Source organism: Marmota flaviventris, chromosome 10, assembly GCF_047511675.1.
Source record: "Marmota flaviventris isolate mMarFla1 chromosome 10, mMarFla1.hap1, whole genome shotgun sequence".
In the NCBI taxonomy this organism is placed as follows: domain Eukaryota; kingdom Metazoa; phylum Chordata; class Mammalia; order Rodentia; family Sciuridae; genus Marmota; species Marmota flaviventris.
The window spans coordinates 119,889,199-119,907,870 of record NC_092507.1 but is presented as its reverse complement, the minus strand read 5'-3'; the positions used below and the strand labels follow the sequence as shown (position 1 = coordinate 119,907,870).

At 45.6% G+C, this 18,672-nt stretch overlaps 2 protein-coding genes across 15 annotated transcripts in view; both read right to left on the bottom strand.

The window, feature by feature from the left end:
* The window catches only part of Tpm3 (tropomyosin 3), a 29,174-nt gene extending 22,610 nt beyond the window's left edge, over nt 1-6,564 (bottom strand). For 5 of the 14 annotated variants that reach the window (XM_027920955.2, XM_027920957.2, XM_027920960.2 and 2 more), the window contains exons 1-2: nt 6,448-6,564; nt 5,729-5,854 (exon numbers count right to left, since the gene is read on the bottom strand). In XM_027920955.2, the coding sequence (XP_027776756.1) occupies nt 5,729-5,854; nt 6,448-6,564 (243 nt within the window). Of the gene's footprint in view, nt 1-35; nt 259-5,728; nt 5,855-6,447 lie in introns of those variants that run through there. The other 9 variants (XM_027920959.2, XM_071618408.1, XM_027920968.2 and 6 more) reach the window with 6 other exon arrangements.
* Nucleotides 6,565-14,029: 7,465 nt separating this feature from the next.
* Nucleotides 14,030-18,409, bottom strand: Cfap141 (cilia and flagella associated protein 141). Its single transcript, XM_027920765.2, has 4 exons — nt 18,377-18,409; nt 17,823-17,863; nt 15,039-15,168; nt 14,030-14,269 (listed from the first exon to the last, which is right to left on the bottom strand). The coding sequence occupies exons 1-4, from the start codon at nt 18,407-18,409 to the stop codon at nt 14,168-14,170; spliced, it is 306 nt and encodes a 101-aa protein (XP_027776566.1). The 3' UTR covers nt 14,030-14,167.
* Nucleotides 18,410-18,672: the final 263 nt, after the last annotated feature.

Here is an 18,672-nt window from a genome sequence, read left to right as displayed (position 1 = left end):
GCCTGGACCTCCCTCGTGCGCCTCGCTCTCGGTACCTGTTCCCGGGCCCGCCTTTCTCCCTCAACTTCCCGCTGGAGGCGCTCAGCCCTCTCCTCGGCATCATCCGCTTGCTGCTGCAGAACCTGGATCTTGCGCTTCACCGCCTCGACGGTGGTGATCCCGGCCATGGTGCCCACCCAGCGGCTTCTCGTTATCTGCCTTCTGCCTCCTCTCGGCGCTGCAGCCGCTTCTCACCCCTACTTCCGCCTGCTACGCCCTGAAATACCGGAACTCACCCACCCGCCCGGATGTGACGCCACCGCTGGGGCGCCCTCCCTCTGCCAGGCAGGCGGGAAGGCTGTCCACTGGAGGGAGAGCCGGAGCGGGCGAGGGGCGGAGCCTCGCAGTCGCCCTGGGCGACCACTCCCCGCCGGCCTTTCCCTGGATTAGTAAAGAGGGGCGGGGTTGAGAAGAGGGAGGGTTACCATGGTAACTGGGGGTCGCTGCGTGGTCTAGCCTCTCTGGCCAGGCAGGCTGCCCACAATGGTTGGCCCATTTACAAGTGTCGTGTTGCCCCTCCACTCCCGAAGTTGACCTCGCAATGCCTGTTCGCCACCGCTTACCCATGAGGGCACCCTGTATCCTCTCCACAATAGAAACATCCTACAGTCTCTGCTTCCACCCATCCCAGGACAGGTTCTAAGAAAAGCCTAAAAGACTTTCTGGGTCTCATCTTTCAAAGAGTTTTCCACTACAGCTTCCTACCAAAATTTGCTCAGGTAGGTTCTCTCCATTTCCTGGAAATCAATGAAGGAAACTATTGGGGTGGAAGAGACAGACAAGTTGAACAAGTCCTCATTCTATTTAGCATCAATTGTTAACTTAAATATTCTATTTACAATACCAATGTTTCCCCTATTTGAGAGTCAGCATGCACCATTAACCTGGGCGTGATGGCCCAGACCTGTAAAATCCCAGCAACGAGGCAGGAGGATCCCAAGTTTGAGGCCTGCCTGGGCAACCTAAAGAGATCCTGTCTTAAAATTTAAAAAATAACAATTGTAAAGCACCCCTGGGTTCGATCCCCAATATCCCCCTTTACCCCCACCTTGCAAAATATATATATATACCATTAATTGACTTACCAGCCCCTTCAAGTTTTGGAATGACTCAGGACTTGGTAATTTAATGATCACTTACAGTCCTTTCTGCAGATATGCCCCCATTCTATCAGGAAGGAATTCTTATTGCAGATTCCTGTCACTAGATCCTTTGTGCAACAGCAAGATAGAGGTGCCTGGAAAACTACTGTGGTATTGAACCTCCATTCTATAATGACTTTCACCAATTTCACTGACTCTCCTGCATGAGGTATCCCAAGGAACTAGATCCTGCTCCTACAGGCACTGCTATGCAGGATTTCTGGAAATACAATAATAAACTTGAGCCAGGCTCTATGGCAAACCATTGTAAACCCAGCAACTGGGGAGGTTGAGGCAGGAGGATCACAAGTTTGAGGGCAGCCTGGGCAACTTAGAGAAACCAGTCTCAAAGAAGCTAAAAAGGGATGGGGAAACCAGGATTGGTGGCACATGCCTGAAATCCCAGCAGCTTGGGAGACTAAGACGGGAGGATTTCGAGTTCACAGCCAGCCTCAGCAACTTGGAGGGAACTAAGCAACCCAGTGAGACCCTGTCTCTAAATAAAATACAAAACAGGGCTGGGGATGTGGCTCAGTGGTAAGTGCCCCTGGGTTTAACCTCCAATACCAAAAGAAAAAAGGTAGAAAAAAAGAGAGAGACTTGAGGTATATTTTTCTTCCCTTGCTGGTACTGGGAATCAAAACCAGAGTCTTCACACACTAGACAAACGCTTTATCACTGAGTTACATCCCCAGCCCAGCCAGACTTGAAAATTTTATTTTCCCCTCTATTTCTTTGTATTCCTTCATCCTTCTCAGTAAGTAATAATGATAAATTTCTCCTCTGGTGCAGCTCTTTTCCCCTACAGAATTAGCATATAGAATAGGACTTAGAATCAAGAATCCTAACCCTTAAAAGTGTTGGAAAGACAATTGTAGTGTAATATCTGGGTCTGATTCTAAGGATGCCCCCTCCAGAGAATCTGCCTTCCTCTCTCTTTTTGAAATACTAAATAATGACCTTATTCAGAAGAAAAAAACTTGGACCAAAAATAAATTTTCTTGGTAGGGTACTTTGATTTCTCCCACAGTAACTGCAAAGGAAGAGCAGGGTTCTGACTCTGCACTTGATGGCCTAATTTTTCCAGCTGGCTTTAAAGAAATCTCATCCCAAGGTGGAAGTGAGATTTCCTTATCTGGACACTGATCAGCAGAGGGCACTATTGCACCTCTCTGGGCCCCAGTGAAGAAGCTGAAGCCCTTGTCCTAGACAACCCAAAGGGGTGTTGAGAGCACCACTGCATTCCTGAGGCTGGTGGACTTGAACAGATAATCTCCTCTTGATCCAGGGAAACAGATGGGCTGACTCCTGATAGCCTTTAAGAACATGATGGATAGGCAGCAAGGGGCCCAGTGCTATTGTTTTCCTGGTGACAAACAATATAATATATCAACAAGTTTATATGTCCAGGTCTGTTCCTTCTCCCCCCATCTCTCCCAATGCCTATTCCTAAACAAGGGTGTTATGACTCTTGTGTCCTAACCATTGTACTCCTCTTACCTGTTTCTCCCTAAACATCTTCTGATTTCATCTCAGATTAAGAGGGCCTTAGGCATGGTTGCACAACAGTGTAAATGTATATGTAGTGTCGCTGTGTACTTAAAAGATGGTTAAAGTGGCAAATTTTATGTATTTATATTTTGGCACAATTTTTAAAACAATATTAGACAATCTTGGAGAAGTACAAAAAATAAAGTTTGGATTGACCTTTGCCACATCCTTGCCTTTCTTTGTTCAAGCAGTCCTAGCAAATCCTAGACTTTCACAAAGGCTTCTCAGATAACCAGTTCTGTCTGTGTAAACATGCAGCTATTCACTTCCTCATCCCTCTCCTCCCTGTCCACCTACAACAAGGTAATATGTTCTGTTTACTTATTTATTAATCAGAAGAACAGAGCTTCCTTTGTATTGGACAAAGCACCCTTCCCACAAAGATGTATATATATATATATATATATATATATTATGCTGCAGATGATGCTGACCCTTGCTCGCTCTCTCTCTCTCTCTCTCTCTCTCTATCTCTCTCTCTCTTTTTTTTTTTTTTTTTTTTTTTTGGTACCAGGGATTGAACTCAGGGGCACTCAACCACTGAGTCACATCCCCAGTCCTAATTTTTTTTTCTTTTGATTTTTTTTAGAGATAGGGTCTCACTGAGTTGTGTAGCGCCTCAAAGTTGCTGAGGCTGGCTTTGAACTTGCGTTCCTCCTGTCTCAGCCTCCTGAGCTGCTGAGATTACAGGCATGTGCCACCATGCCTGGCTCTTGCTCTCTTTTTAAACCTTGCTACTCTTCCTTATTTGGTACTTTTCCATTTCCTATAAACAATAACTTGCTTTCCTTTTTTTTTTTTTTTTTTTTTTTTGGTATCAGGGATTGAACCCGGGGTGCTCAACCACTGAGCCACATCCCTAGCTGTTTTTATTTTTTATTTTGAGACACTAAGTTGCTTAGAGCCTCCCTAAGTTGCTGAGACTAGTTTTGAACTTGTGATTCTCCTGCCTCAGCCTTCTGAGTTGCTGGGTTTACAGGTGTACACCACCATGCCCGGTTGTATAAAACATTTTAAGACAAACTGGGTATGCCAATGCACACCTGTAATCCCAGCTACTCTGGAGACTGAGGCAAGAGGATCTCAAGTTTGAGGCCAGCCTTGGCCACTTAGCAAGACACTATCTCAAAAAGAAAAAAAAAACTTAAAGGATTGGGGATGTAGCTCAGTGGTAAATCACCCCTGTGTTCAATCACAAGTATCAAAATAAATAAATAAAATAAATAAACAATTCAACAGACAGAATTCAGCCCCAAGAAATTCCTTTATCTTCCCGGTAATATTGATTTATTATCTATAGCCTCTGTCACTTTCCCTCTTCCAAGATCTGATATTAGACTTCTTTTTCTTGCTTCTGGAACACACCTCCTTGAGCCTGCAAATGTTTTAGCTTAAGGACCTCCCTGGGGCGTTGTTTTCTAGCATCTCACAAAACTATGCTAACCTGACATTGTGCTAGTTTGTGAAAACGTCTATCCTCCTGTCCATATACTGGAACCAGAGAGATTCATCCATCCATACCTGGGACCTAGGCTTGGCAATGCCAACAAGCTGTCTATCACTCACCCTGGGGGTAACCTGTGGGGTTTTGTTTGTTTGCTTGTTTGTTTGCAGTTTTCCAAGAAGAGAGAATTCTCTTTTGCAAAGAGCTGGGCATGGTGGCACACCTATAATCCCAGCAACTTCAGAGACTGAGGCCAGGTATAGCGATTTAATGAGATCAAAATAAATAAAAGGGCTGGGAATGTAGCTCAGTAGTAGAGTGCCCCTGTACCACTAGGTTCAATCCCCAGTACTACAGGTGGTAGGGAGACAATTCCTGTGGGCTGGGTTTATAGCCCAGTGGAAGGTTTTGGGTTCAATCCCCAGTACCCCAAAAAAGTATTTCTATGGTATTTTTCTTCCAAAAAATTTCCTATCTGGTCTATTATCTTTGCAGCAAACTTCAAAATTGAAAATGAAAGAAAATAGGTGGTTACAGGATAATAGGAAGTGGTTAAAAAAAAGGTAATTTACTTCCTTTTCAAATGTGAACAATCAGCCCTACAGAAACAATAATTTACTCAAGAACATAGAGTAAGGTCTGGTGGTGATAACTTTACCTCCTAAGATTCCTTAGTTTCTATTAAAGTCCACTCTAGGGACCTCTGAGTTGCCCTATGAGCAGTACTTCCTATGGTATCTGACGCATAAGGGCAGGTGTCCACATTGGCCAAGATGAATAGACCCATATAGGGCCAGGGTCAATGTGACCTCCATTTCCCATTGTGAAATCCAAGCCGGCTTTGTTGGGCAGTTGAGATATGAGAGTTTCTCTATTAATACACACATCTACATGCCTAGCCTTGTACACAAAAGCTAAGAATGTGGCATGGGGTAGGAGGTAGGATACATGATAGCAGTCTGGACTGGGAGTCCAATCCCTTTGTCCAGGTCCTGGAAAAGATAATTAAATTCCCCAGCTGGGGGTAGGTAAAATAAAAATGAGACATCTACATGAATGTCTGTCTCCTCTCTCCTCTCTCTCTCTCTCTCTTTCTTTTCTTGTACAGGGGATTGAACCCAGGGTATTTAACCACTGAGCCACATCCTCAACACTTTTTATATTTTATTGCAAGACAGGGTCTTGGTAAGTTGCCCAGACTGGTCTTGAACTTGCAATCCTCTTGCTTTAGCTTCCCAAGTTGCTGGGATTACAGGCATGCACCACTGCACTGGGCCTTTCTTTCTTTTTCTTTCAACCCATTTTCTCATATGTGCTGGGCAAGTACTCTACCACTGAGCTACATCCCCAACCCCAACATGTCTTTGAGAAAGAAAATATATGCCATTATGAGGATATACTAGCATGTGATTAAATGCAAAAATGTGTATGGGTATATATGTCTATGTTTCATGAGCCCACAAGTATGTATACATCAGAGTGTGTTGGAATATATTAATATGAAGATGTCTGTGTGTAGATGAAACACATCCTCCATCTCTCTCATACTTACATCAGCTGCCTTCTTCTCTGCTAGCTCCAGCTTCTCCTGGGCATCCTTTAAGGCTTCAGAATACTTGTCCAGCTCATCCTCTGTCCCTTTCAGCTTCTTCTGCATAGCTGCTAATTCATCCTCCAGCTACAGGAGTCCAGAGAGTCACACACAAAGAGGGTAGGATTGAGATCTGGATCATGCATGATCATGCAGACTCGGACTCTGATAGACTCTGAGTCCAGCCTCCACGTTACCCTCCCCAGAGACAGACACATTTTCTCTCCAACCACTTTCATCCCACTGCTCCAGGAGTAATGTTGTGGCTTGCTCTGGGACCCTAAAGTCTCTGATCCTAAGATCAACAAACCGTCCTGGGTTTTCATCCAAGACCCTTAGATGGTAAATATCCAGAGCGTCGAAAGATACCTGTGACACTATTTAAGAGAAAAGAGGTGGTTCATGTTAAACTCTTACCTTTTCCTCTAGAAGTCAGAGGTTCTTCCAAAATGTGGTCCACTAATCCAGCAGTCACACTGTGGCACCAAAGAGGCCACTGACTTTGCCACAGTTACACAGGCATTCGAGGACCCTAGAGGTCCTCTACTGTCCATTGAGGCTGGGGAGTCCCTCCCTCCAAAGAAGGAGCTGGCACCAGTGGTCACTGCCTTTCCCATGAACCCCCTTCCCTGTCCCCCTCCGGTTCCCCAGCAGGTGAGATGGCCAGGTGCCGCGCTTACCTGCTTACTCCTTTCCTCGGCCTGCTTCTGCTCCGCTTCAGCCTGCTCTGCCCGGTCCAGAGCATTCTCCTTGTCCAACTTCAGCATCTGCATTTTTTTCTTGATGGCCTCCATCATGAGCAGTGGCTGTTGGTGGGATTACCTGTGAACAATGGAGAACTAGAGACTAGGACAAGAAAGGAGGAGATGCTGTCTGAGCAACGAGGGGTCCCCAGACTTGAGCCTTTATCTCTGCTTAGGGCTCCACCTCTTATTCCCAATATGGTCTTTCCAACTCCCTCCACCCCCATCAGTATTCTCCCGGGGGAACACAGGGTGAGACACTTTGATGGACTGACATCACCACCACCAACAACCACCAAAAAAAAAAAAAAAAAAAAAGCAAGGGGGAACAGCTGAGGCTGATTTTAGACAATGGAAAGTGGGGGAGGGGAAAGGCTCTCCCTGACCCTGAAACTTTCCACTCTTTCTGGGTGATTTAAAAGTGCAGGGCAGGGGAGGGGAGAACATAGAGAAGAACACTTTGGCAATTCTAGAATGGCAGTATTCATCCTGAGGGGCCTAGTTACCCTTCAGTTCCCTCCATGCTCTCCCCTAGACTCTGTTGGATGCAGATCCAACTCTACTGGTTGAGTTTCATCTTTTGATTCCTGGTATTCAGGGAACTTGGACAACAGTGAAGAGGGGAGGTCACTCATGATCCTTGACAATTCCCCCAGATCTCCAGATCAAATTGCTGTGCTATTTTGGGAGTCTCTAATTGGCAGGAGACATCATTCCTCTCCCTTAGAGGCATAGGAATAGAGTAAGAGGGTAGGATTGAGATCTGGAAGGCCACCCCAGAGCTTCGAGTGAGGTGGAGAGAGAAATAGGGAGGGTCAGAGTAATCCAGACAAGATAATGCATCTGTTTTTTCCGAAAAAGTAACCTTTTTTTTAGTTGCAGTTGTACATTTATTTATTTATTTTTATGTGGTGCTGAGGATCGAACCCAGCGCCTCGCACGTGCTAGACGAGCGCTTTACCACTGAGCCATAACCCCAGCCCCCACCCCCAAGTGATCTTAACTTTTGCGTCCATACATAGCAGGGTCTCTGTTGCTCTTTGCTCTTCACGTTCTCTCTTCAACACCCAACCCATTGCCTACCACACCTTTATAATCATCACCAACCCCCTGGTGGGTTTCCAAGTCATGTTCATTTTCCACTTGGAGCCTTGTTATTGGCAGGTGGCAATTGATACCCATATACTGGCATCATACACCCAAGAATATGCCAGAGGAGAGGTGGGCACTGTTCAAGGTGACCAGAGCTCTCACGGAAGAATAAATGGCTTGAATTAGTCATAATGTCAAAGATAGTTAGTATTAATGCTAAACCTCAGCCATGTGGGAACTGAAACACCAATCTGGACAGCGGGCAGAGCAGAGCTGGAGTTCACTCATGAAAGCTTCCAGGCACAGAACAGTAGTAGTAGACTACTACTGGTAGACCAGCAGCTAGACCATCAGCTGACCTGAAGGAAAGCAGAGAAACCAAAGACCCCTACTGTGGAGAGGAGCCAGGGAAAAGAATTAGGGAACCAGAGTCCCAGGGAGAGGAAGCAGAGGATGGCGGGGAGGGGGCAAAAGAAGAAAAATACAAGGACAAAAAAGAAAGATGATCCCTACTAGTGAAAGGGGGGCAAGATATATAGAGAGATTTGATTCCCAATTCCAGCTCTCTTCCACTCCCACACCAGTCCTTCAGGTTAAGATTGAAATCCACCTGGGTTGCATCTACTGCTCTTTGGGGAGGGGGGTAGTCCTGGAGAGAAGAGGCTCAGTAAAAAAGACAGAGGAGTCCCAGAGCCCTAGAGGTCGAGATAGAAGTGTGAGTGATGCTGAATTGCCTGCTGCTATAAGAATATGTTTGACATTTAGTTGGTTTCTAATTAAACAACCCAATATCAAACATATCACACAGAAGCAGGTAGGAAGGCATGGTGGTGCATGCCTTAAATCCCATCTACTTGGAGGGCTGAAGTAGGAGGATCACAAGTTCAAGGCCAATCTTAGCAACTTGGTGAGACTCTGTCTCAAAATAAAAATAAAAAGAGGGCTGAGGATGTAACTCAGTGTGCACAAGGCCCCAGGTTCAATCCCCAGCACCACAAACAAACAAACAAAAATGATAAATAAATATAAAGGGCTGGGGATGTAGCTCAGTATTAAAGTGCCCCTGATTTCAATCCTTAGTACCAAAAAACAAAACAAGAAAACCTCTAAACAAACAAACAAAAAAACAAAACCCGAAAACAAGCAGGAGAGCTTTGGTGATCACCAGCCTTTCTCCTCACTTCAAAGAAAGGTCAGGGCAGAGACTACTGGATCCAATCACATCTAGATGGCGAGCTATCTTCTGGAAGGGCACTGACCCCTGCTTTGCACCTCCCAGAACAGCCAGCCCTTGCTCATGTGCTCTTCGTGCCCTCCCGGCCACAGCCCGGCTCCCACCAGTGCCTGGCCTTTTCTGGATCACGCTGGCCTAAAGCAGGAAGAATACCCGGCAGGACTCCACATCCGGGCACCTATCTCATTCCCCAAAGCTCCCACACGAAGCTTGTCTCCCCTCTATGTCACGGCCCCAGCCTAGACGATCAGCAATGTCAGCAGCTTCTCATCAGCTTTTTGCCACCTGCTGTCTTGGATGCCATTCCAGCTGGCTGGAGGCTTTCTGGGGGTGGGGTGGGAGGGCTTGTATGTCCTGCTTTACCTTTTCAACAGAACTCCTAACCTTTCCAGATCTCACCCACGAAGGAAGTTGCCGAGGTCCTCTCAGTAGGCACCATCTTGGTACCTCCTGCTACAGATGAGAAAATATTATAGTCAGAAAACTCCAACGTGCTGGGCTTCTTCTTTCCTCCATTTTGTCCCTTCTCACCTTTTCCCCCATGACCTCCAGGCATACTCCTTAAAGTCACCCTTGGATGTCCAGAACAGAAGAGTGAGCTGTCTCACCAGCAAGCTCCAGTGGGGATCCAGGAGGGATGGCCTAGATCTCTCCTGCCTGGCAGAATTGAAAGGAAAGCTTTAACTCAAGATTGAGAGAGGGAGCCCAGTGGCCTTCTCTTCTGGGGCTTTTTACCACAAGAACTCCTGAGCTGGCTTCTCCAAGGGTCTTCCCTCCCAGGGTCCGGGCTTCTTCCCTTCTTTCTCTCTTGAAGAGAGTCAGATCTGTTGTATGTCATGTGGTAAGCAGACGCTTTCTCTACTGTGGCCGAAAGGAGCCTGAGTTATAGCTACACTGCGGGGTGGGGAGGTTGGGTGGAAGTGGGGCGGGTGGGAGAAAGGCTCTCTGCTTTAGCCCCCAGGCCTGTTCCATGTGTCCTTGTTCCCATTGCCATTAGTCCCTACACTCCCCTGGCCACACACCAATTCCACAATGACCTTGATCTTGATCGATAGCTTGTCCCAAGCCCCAGTCAATTCCTGTTGTGCAGCTCTTGCCTTCCAGGGAGAGACTAACGATGAGCACACAGGCCCCAGTGGAGGCCCTGTGGGTGGTCTTACATCTTTGTTCATTTGTGACTCCCAAAGTGTAAGTGTGATTTTCATTTTTCTTGCCCTTCCTCCTTATCCTTAACCCCCTAAGTTCTAGCCCCTTCTCTGAGGAACTTGTTCTCACTGGGAAACCAAAGGCTGAAGGGAGGGAGGCTGGAAAAGAAACTAGCAAGACTTGGAAGGACTTTGGTGTTTGGGGAACTGGGGGAACAGAAGCAGACTGGGAATATTGGCTCTCTTAGAAGGAGACTTTGGATGTCAAAACTAGGCAAAAATGTCACATGGCCTCTGATAAAATTCCTCGGGTTCTCCTGGAAGTGCTTCCTATGTGGTTACTTCAAACAGGACTGAGCCCTTCTGGGCCGCAGGATCTGGCCAAGGCATCAACTATAGCGGAAAGAGAGGCTGGATGGGTACCTCCTGTGATGTGATGAGAGCCGACAGGATAGGCTGAGAGGATCGGGGAAGACAGGCTCTGTGGGGGGCCGATCTGCCAATACTGGAGCCAGCCTGGCACTGACAAGCCCTGCGGTAAGAGGCCAAGGTCAGGGATCATGTCAGAGGGGATGGGACGTTCTGTGGGTCCAATCAAACAGAAAAAGAAGCACAGAAAAATAGAAGAGGTGGTGAGGAAGTTGCTTTGAAGTAGGAAAATCTAGGTCATAGAGCAGAAGCAAGAAGGGGGAAAGTCTCATTAGAGGCGGAAAACCTCAGGATGGGTTACCATTTGTTGGACATTGTGTGTGAATCTCTGCCAAGTGCTTCATTTCATCCCCACAGCAACCCAATGAAGTAGACATTATCTCCATCTTACACATAAGGAACCGTAACCCAGAAAATCAAAGTGACTTGCATGGGGTCCCACAGCTGGTGACAGAACAAGGATTGGAACCCAGACCCATTCAGTATTACAGCCTGTTCTCTTCATTACAAGTCGCATAATTTGGTGAATAAGAAGCTAAAGGTGTCCTGGGAACTGGGCATGGTGGCACATGCCTATAATCCCAGCAACTCGAGAGGCTGAGGCAGGAGGATGGAGGCCAGCCTCAGTAACTTAACAAGGCACCAGGCAACTTAGCAAGACCCTGTCTTAAAATAAGAATAAACATAAAAAGGGATGGAGATGTGGCTCAGTGCTTAAGTGCCTGGTTCAATCCCCAGACCAAACAAACAAACAACAACAACAACACAAATGAACTGGGAGACAGATAAGAGGGAAGAGGGAAGATGAAAGAAGTAATAAAGGCAAGACAGCAGACCTTTGGGAAATCGAGGGCAGGAAACAGGAGACAGCTTCAGTTTTGTGGTCAACTGCAGGCCCCATGTGCATGGTTTTGACTCCTATTAAATACACCTTGTATCTGTCATTACTGTTCATGCCCCTCACTCCTCGGCACAGCCCGTGAGCTCCACGTTTTGTTTGGCAGAAGGACGCATGCATGAGTGGCTACCAACTAAAGATAGAGGTTTAGGAAGCAGAGGTGATGGGGCTGGAGATGGAAGAATGAGGAGGGCAGAGAGAGGGATGAGCATGGGATGGAAAATGACTGTGAAGTGAAGAGGGGGCTGGCCAGAGGCCAACAAACAGGGACCTAGGTAATGGAGAAATCTGAGGGGAAACATGAGGGTACCTTCTGTGTGCCAAGCACTAGTGGGCTTGCTCTCACTATTTGATTAATCCTCAATGTGTGCTGAGTAGCTGGGTGCGGTGGCGCATGCCTGTAATCCCAGCAGCTAGGGAGGCTGAAGACAGGAGGATAGCAAGTTCAAAGCCAGCCTCAGCAATTTAGTGAGGCCCTAAGCAACTCAGTGAGACCCTGACTCTAAGTAAAATACAAAATAGGGCTAAGGATGTGGCTCAGTGGTCGAGTGCCCCTGAGTTCAATCCCTGGTACCTCTTTCCCCAAAAAAAGAAATTGTGATGAGTATTTTTGTCCTATTTTTCGTGTGTGTGTGTGTGTGTGTGTGTGTGTGTGTTGCTCAGGGCCTCACACATGCTAAGCAAGTGTTCTACACTAAGCTACAACCCCAGCCTGTCCTATCCTCATTTTCAGAAGAGGAAATGAGACTCAGGTAAATTAAATAACTTACACATGATGATTCACAAATTAAAGAAGCAAAGCCGGAATGTGAAACCACACCTGCCTCCAAAACCTGTGTTCTTTCTCTCTTTTTTAGGGCAGCGGGATTGCACCCAGGGCACTGTACCACTGAGCAACATCCCAGACCTTTTTTTCATTTTGAGACAGGTTCTCCCTATGTTGCCCAGGCTGGTCTCAAATTTGGGTTTCTCCTACCTCAGCCTCCCAAGGCACTGGGATTCCAGGTGTGTGCCACTGTGCCTGTCTTGTGCTTTCCTCGTTACCCTGTTACCTCTCAGCACTTATCAGGAATGTGAAGGGTCAGAAGGAAGAAGATCTAACATCTGGAAGTTGAAAAATTGGGGATTCAGTAGATTGAAGGATAGAGTCAAACTTGAGAGAAGAAATGAAGGTTGTGGGTTTTGTAGTGGAGACAGCCACATGGAGTTGAGGGGAGGAAAAGATCATGTGGCCAAGATGAGTGACCAGAGAGTTGCCACTGGCAAGGCAAGAGACTTGGGAAAAGTAATTTGAGTGACAATTACATCAGGGAACAATAGTGTGTGTCTCTTTGGCTTTGGAAGTCATTTGAATAGAAAGTAGAGCCTTAATAATAAGGTTCTCTGTGTCCTGTGGGTACATTCAGTACTTTTCAGTATTTAAAATGCCTTCTGGATGGACATACTCTTCCTGATCTCTCACAAATCTCCTTATCCTTTATTTTCTCACACCTTCTACATTATCTGCCTTTTACCTGGGGGCATTTGAGTCTGGAATCCTCTCATTCTTGCAGAGGTGGGTATTCAGGCTCATAGGAAAGAGGCTTCTAAGATTTCACAATAAAGCCAGGTGCAGGGGCGCATGCCTGTAATCCCAGAAGTTTGGGAGGCTAAGGCAGGAGGATTGTGAGCTCAAAGCCAGCCTCAGCAACTCATTGAGGCCCTAAGCAACGCAACAAGACCTTGTGTCTAATAAAATATATAAAAGGGCTTGGGATGTGGCTTGGTGGTTAAGGGCCCTGGTTCAACCTCAAAGAAAAAAAAAAAAGGTTTCATAATAGTTAAATGACATAAAACCTCGAATACTGTATCCTAACACTCAAGCACCATAGTGCCTGTAGATTCATAGCCACATTCAAAGCTATTTGTCCCAGTATACAGAAAAGATCTGAGAGGAGGTGTGCAAAGTCCAGGAAATCAAAATTATGGTAGTTAAGAACAAATCAAAGCTGGGCAGAGCAGCATACACCCCAGCAATAATCCCAGCGATTTGGGAGGTTGAAGCAGGATAATTGCAAATTCGAGGCTAGCCTCAGCAATTTAGCAAGACCCTCAGCAACTTAGTGAGAACCTGCCTCAAAAGTAAAAAAAAAAAAAAAAAAAAAAAAAAAAAAAAAAAGCTGGGTGCAGTGGCACACACCTGTAATACCAGTGGCTCTGGAGGCTCAGTCAAGAGAATCACAAATTCAAAGCCACCCTCAGCAACTTAGTGGGGCCCTAAGCAACTTTGAGACCCTGTCTCAAAGTAAGAAATAAAAGAGGGCTGTAGCTCAGTAGTAAAGTGCCCCTGGGTTCAATTTCCAGTACCACAGAAATAGAAAAAAAATAATATTTGAGGCTGAGAGAATGAGCCCTGTTCAAAAAAGTGTGAACCTTTAAGGGGTAGCTTTATTTGTTAAATCAAATCAGAATTTCAACTCCCATTATATACCCCCCACCACCTTACATCAACGCTGCAGATCCCACTCCGACCACAAGGCGTCACTCGTTTTCACCATTTTTAAGAATTTTTTTTAGTTGCAGATGGACACAACATCTTTATTTATTTATTGTTATGTGGTGCTGAGGATGGAACCCAGGGCTTTGCATGCGCCAGGTGAGCACTCTGCCGCTGAGCCACAACCCCAGCCCCCTTCATCATTTTTTAAAAAAATAGATTGTTTCCCAGATGGAAGCAGGGAATTGACAGGGAAGTTGATGAAGATGGGGAAATTGTCCCAGGCTCAGTCTGTTTGGGGAAGGAAGTTCAAGGTAGTAGAGGCTCAAGAAGGCTACGTTAGCAGGTATGGCAAGAAGGGAAGAGCAGTGTTTCGGAGGCTGTCAGAGTCTCTCCACATAAAAAGCTTTGCCCATCTGATTTAGTTCTTGCTGGTACTGCTGATGCTCCTTTTCAAACAGCTGGTGCAGGGCAGCTTGACGGACCTGGCAGGGAGGGCAGAAGAGTGTGGTGTTGGCTCTCTGTTTACCAACCTTCCTCATTCTCTCTTCCTGGTTGTTTTCCCATAACTCCTTTTCTTTTGGACCCGGACTTAGCTATAACTCAAAGCTAGACAGTGCTAGAGAGGCTGAACCAATTTTTTTCCTTCATGGGTGAAGCCCTATGTCCAGCAAATATTTGCTGAGAACATACCACAAATCAGGAATTCTGCTAGGCTCCCCAGGATACAAAGATGGTGACATGACAGCTATTGGGACATGAGGGAGAGAAAGACGTAACAAGAGTAGGTGCCGGGCATTAATGGAGGCAGTTTAGTGTCTCAGTAAGATGAGACAAACAAAGACTATAATGCACTTTGGAAAAACATTTTTTTTTTTTCCAGTACAGAGGGTTGAAACCTGGACCTCATATGTGCTAGGCAAGTGCTCTACCACTGAGTCACATCCTCAATCCTTTTTATTTTTATTTTGAGACAGGGTCTCACTAAGTTGCCCAGGCTGACTTGAACTTGCAATCCTCCTGTCTCACTCTCAAGAATTGTTCTGATTACAGGTATGCAACACCACCCAGGTCACTCTGGGACTTTGAAATGTGTTACCTGCAAGCTGGATGCAAAGAATCACTTATTGAAAAAGAACTTTGGCACTTGGAGTTAAACAGTTGATGTTCTGGTGTAATGAGCTGGGTGAGTAATGACAGAGACTAATATTTTGAAATCCCAGCTGGAAAAGGCACAGTTCTCCTAGAACTCACCATCAGTAGTTGTTTGTTGGCCAGTGCCAATTCCTTTACCATGGCATCTTGCATCCTTAGGATGGTGTATGGGTTTCTCCTCTGGCTCAATGTCATCTGCCATGCACAGTGAATATGTGAAGTTTGCCACCTGCCCAAGGTACAGAGGTGGTGGTTGAATGGGTTAGAATTAGGAAAGGAAGGGTTGGGGATGTAGCTCAGCTGGTAGAGTGCTTGCTTAGTATGCACAAGGCCCTGGGCTCAATACCCAGGACCACTACCACCAAAAAAAAAAAAAGTAGTGGAGATTAAAAACCCAATCAGTGAGGCTGCTTCATCACTTAGAACCCTTGTTCCATTGTCAAAAGATTGCATATGGGCACAGTGGCGCACACCTGTAATCCCAGTGGCCCGGGAGGCTGAGGGAAGAGGACTGCAAGTTCAAAGCCAGCCTCAGCAAAAGTGAGGCACTAGGGCTGGGGATGTGGCTCAAGCAGTATCACGCTTGCCTGGCATGCGTGCGGCCCGGGTTCGATCCTCAGCACCACATACAAACAAAGATGTTGTGTCCGCCGAAAACTAAAAAATAAATATTAAAAAAAAAAAAGTGAGGCACTAAGCAACTCAGTGAGATCCTGTCTGTAAAAAAAAATACAAAATAGGGCTGGGATGTGGCTCAGTGGTCCTGTGCCCTGGTTTTAAACCCTGGTACCACTACCCCTCCCCCAAAAAGATTGCAAAAATCCTTAAAACTACAATTGATTTAGAACCTGGTACGTATTAAGTAATTATGTTATTTAATCATTACAATAACTTTGAGGCACAGGTATTAATTTTTACATGATATAGGCAAAGAAACTGAAAGTTGTGAGTTGCCCAAGGTCACTTAGTGGCAGACCTGGATCTCAGCTCATTGTCCCTAACTCTACTTTTTCTTTTTTCTTTCCATGGTACATGGGATTGAACACAGACCTCTTGAATGCCAGGGAAGCACTGTAATACTGAGTCACATTCCCACCTCTTTTTCATTTCATTTCAAGACACTAAGTCGCCCAGACTGGCCTCAAACCTTTGATCCTTCTGCCTCAGCCTCCTTTATCAGCTGGGATTACAGGCAAGCACAGGTCCTAGTTTTACTTTGAATAAAATTTTTCTTTAACAATTAAAAAAAGCTTAGCCCTGACCCAGTATTGCTCAACAAACTTAGAAGTTTCTTATGCATCCTTCCAGGAAATTTTTCTATCAGATACCAGCAGGTATATCTTCCTTTTCTTTTTTCTTTCTCCTCCTCCTTCTTTTTTTAAATATTTATTTTTTAGTTTTAGGTGGACACAATATCTTTTATTTTTATGTGGTGCTGAGGATTGAACCCAGTGTCTCGTGCATGCTAGGCGAGCGCCCTACCACTAAGCCCCAGCCCCAGCCCCTCTTCCTCCTTACTTACATTGCTGGGGAGCTAAACTAGGACCTCAGGCATTCAAGGCAAGCACTCTAGCACTCAGCTAGACATTATACATTTACAGACACAGAGCTACTTAACAATTTGGACTTCTCATATGAACACAGAGATTTGCTTCCTTCAGTTTAAAGGCTGTGTAGTTTTTTTTGTTGTTTGTTTCCAGCTTTATTTTTTATAAACAACTCTGTCATGAACATTCTTGTGTATGTACCTTCTCATTTTTTTTTTTTTTTTGGTACCAGAGATTGAACTCAGGGGCACTCAACCACTGAGCCACATCCCCAGCCCATTTTTGTATTTTTATTTAGAGACAGGGTCTCACTGATTTGCTTAGCACCTGTCATTGCTGAAGCTGGCTTTGACTCATGATCCTCCTATTTCAGCTTCCTGAGCTGCTAGAATTACAGGCCTGTGCCACTGTGCCTGGCTCTACTTTTTATTTTTAAACGGGGTCTAAATTGCTGAGGCTGGCCTCAAGCTTTGATTTTTCCTGCCTTAGCCTCCCCAGCTACTGGGATTACAAGGTGTGCACCACCTGAAAATTTTTTTTTTTTTGGTACTGGGGATTGAACCCAGTGGCACTTAACCACTGAGCCACATCCCCAGCTCTTTTTTGTATTTTATTTTAGAGACAGAGTCTTTCTGAGTTGCTTAGGGCCTAAGTTGCTGAGGCTGTCTTTTGAACTCATGATCCTCCTGCTTCAACCTCCTGAGACACTGGGATTATAGGTGTGTGCCACTGCACCTGGCCAATATTCTTAAAAATAGGCTTCTTCTATCTTATCCCAGACATTTCAATCAAAATCTCCTGGGAGGAAGACCTGGATTCAGAGTTCTTTTTCCTCCTTCTCCCCTTCTTTGCGGTATTAAGGATCAACCCAAAGGCCTCACACATGCTGGGAAAGCACTCTATCACTGAGTTACATCACCAGCCCTTTTTATTTTTTGAGATAGGGTTTTGATAAATTGCCGAGGCTGGCCTAGAACTTGATACTCCTACCTCAGACTCCTGGTAGCTGACATTATAGGCAGGTGCCACCAGGCCTAGGCTTTTTCTTTTTTTTCTTCTTTAGGGGATAGGTTCTAGGGATTGAACTCAGGGGCACTTGACCACTGAGCCACATTCCCCAGCCCTATTTTGTATTTTATTTACAGACATGATTTCATTGAGTTGCTTAGCGCCTTGCTTTTGCTGAGGCTGGCTTTGAACTTGTGATCCTCCTGCTTCAGCTCCTGAGCTGTTTTCTTTTAATGAGCCCTCAACGAGACAGAGTTGCGGTGTGGCTTAGCGACAGGAGTGTAGAAAGGTCAAGCTGAAGGGTAAGGGTAAGAGAAGCAGAGATTACCTGTTGACCATCTTCTTAAATTCTAGGGCCCTTTGAAAGTTCTGCAAGAAAAGGGAAAGTCTGTTGATCTGCCTTTAATCTCCAGAACCTCACTAACGGCAAGTATCCTTTTCTTGTACAAGATTAATATTTTTGAGATAGGTAGTAGTCAATTTCCTAGGGGAGGTGGGAAGAAAGCTCTACACTTTTCAGAATAAAAAAAAAAACATGCAAGAGTTGATATTTGGCCCCCTATCTCCTCAGTATTGGGGTTTGAACCCAGAAGCACTGAGTTACATCCCTGGGCTTTTTTATTTTTTGATAAGTTACTGAGACTGGCCTTGAACTTGTGGTTCTCCTGCCTTGTCTCTTGAGTTACAGGTGTGTACTACTGCACCTGGCACATTGAATACCTATTAGATGCTAGGCATAGTCTCCCACTCCTGTTACTAACTATACCCTAGTCTTAAATCAAGCGCTTTCCCCAATAAATAGCCTACTTCTAAGAAAACTGATCTGCAAACCTCCTCAAGGGAAACTCCTTCAACCCAGTCCCTCCTTCCAATTCTGCATACCTCTTCTACTTTTGTTATCTTTTCCGCAGACATGTCTACAGACTTGCTTGCTTAAGTCTGAGGAGACTGAGCAGGCTCTCCTTTCTGTTTAGTTCAGTCACCAAGGTTGCAGTAGTCATAGCAACATTTAGGCCTCCAACAATGACCCTGGGCCTAGGAGTTGATTGGTCACCTGGCCTGTTGCCCTGGAGACCTGAAGGGACTCCTGGTTCTCCAGCCTTCTATTAGTGACACAGACAAATCTGTGAGCAAGGGCCACCATCCCTATTTCAGGATTTCTCTGCTGATGTCCCAAA

Bases quoted from the DNA above. Each gene is read 5' to 3' on its own strand.
- Cfap141 (XM_027920765.2), bottom strand. From the start codon at position 18,409: ATGTCTGCGGAAAAGATAACAAAAGTAGAAGAG. The intron at 15,169-17,822 runs GTAATCTCTGCT...TACCTTGGGCAG, and splicing joins TTTAAGAAGATGGTCAACAG to GTGGCAAACTTCACATATTC. The intron at 14,270-15,038 runs GTGAGTTCTAGG...CCTCCCTGCCAG, and splicing joins CCAACAAACAACTACTGATG to GTCCGTCAAGCTGCCCTGCA.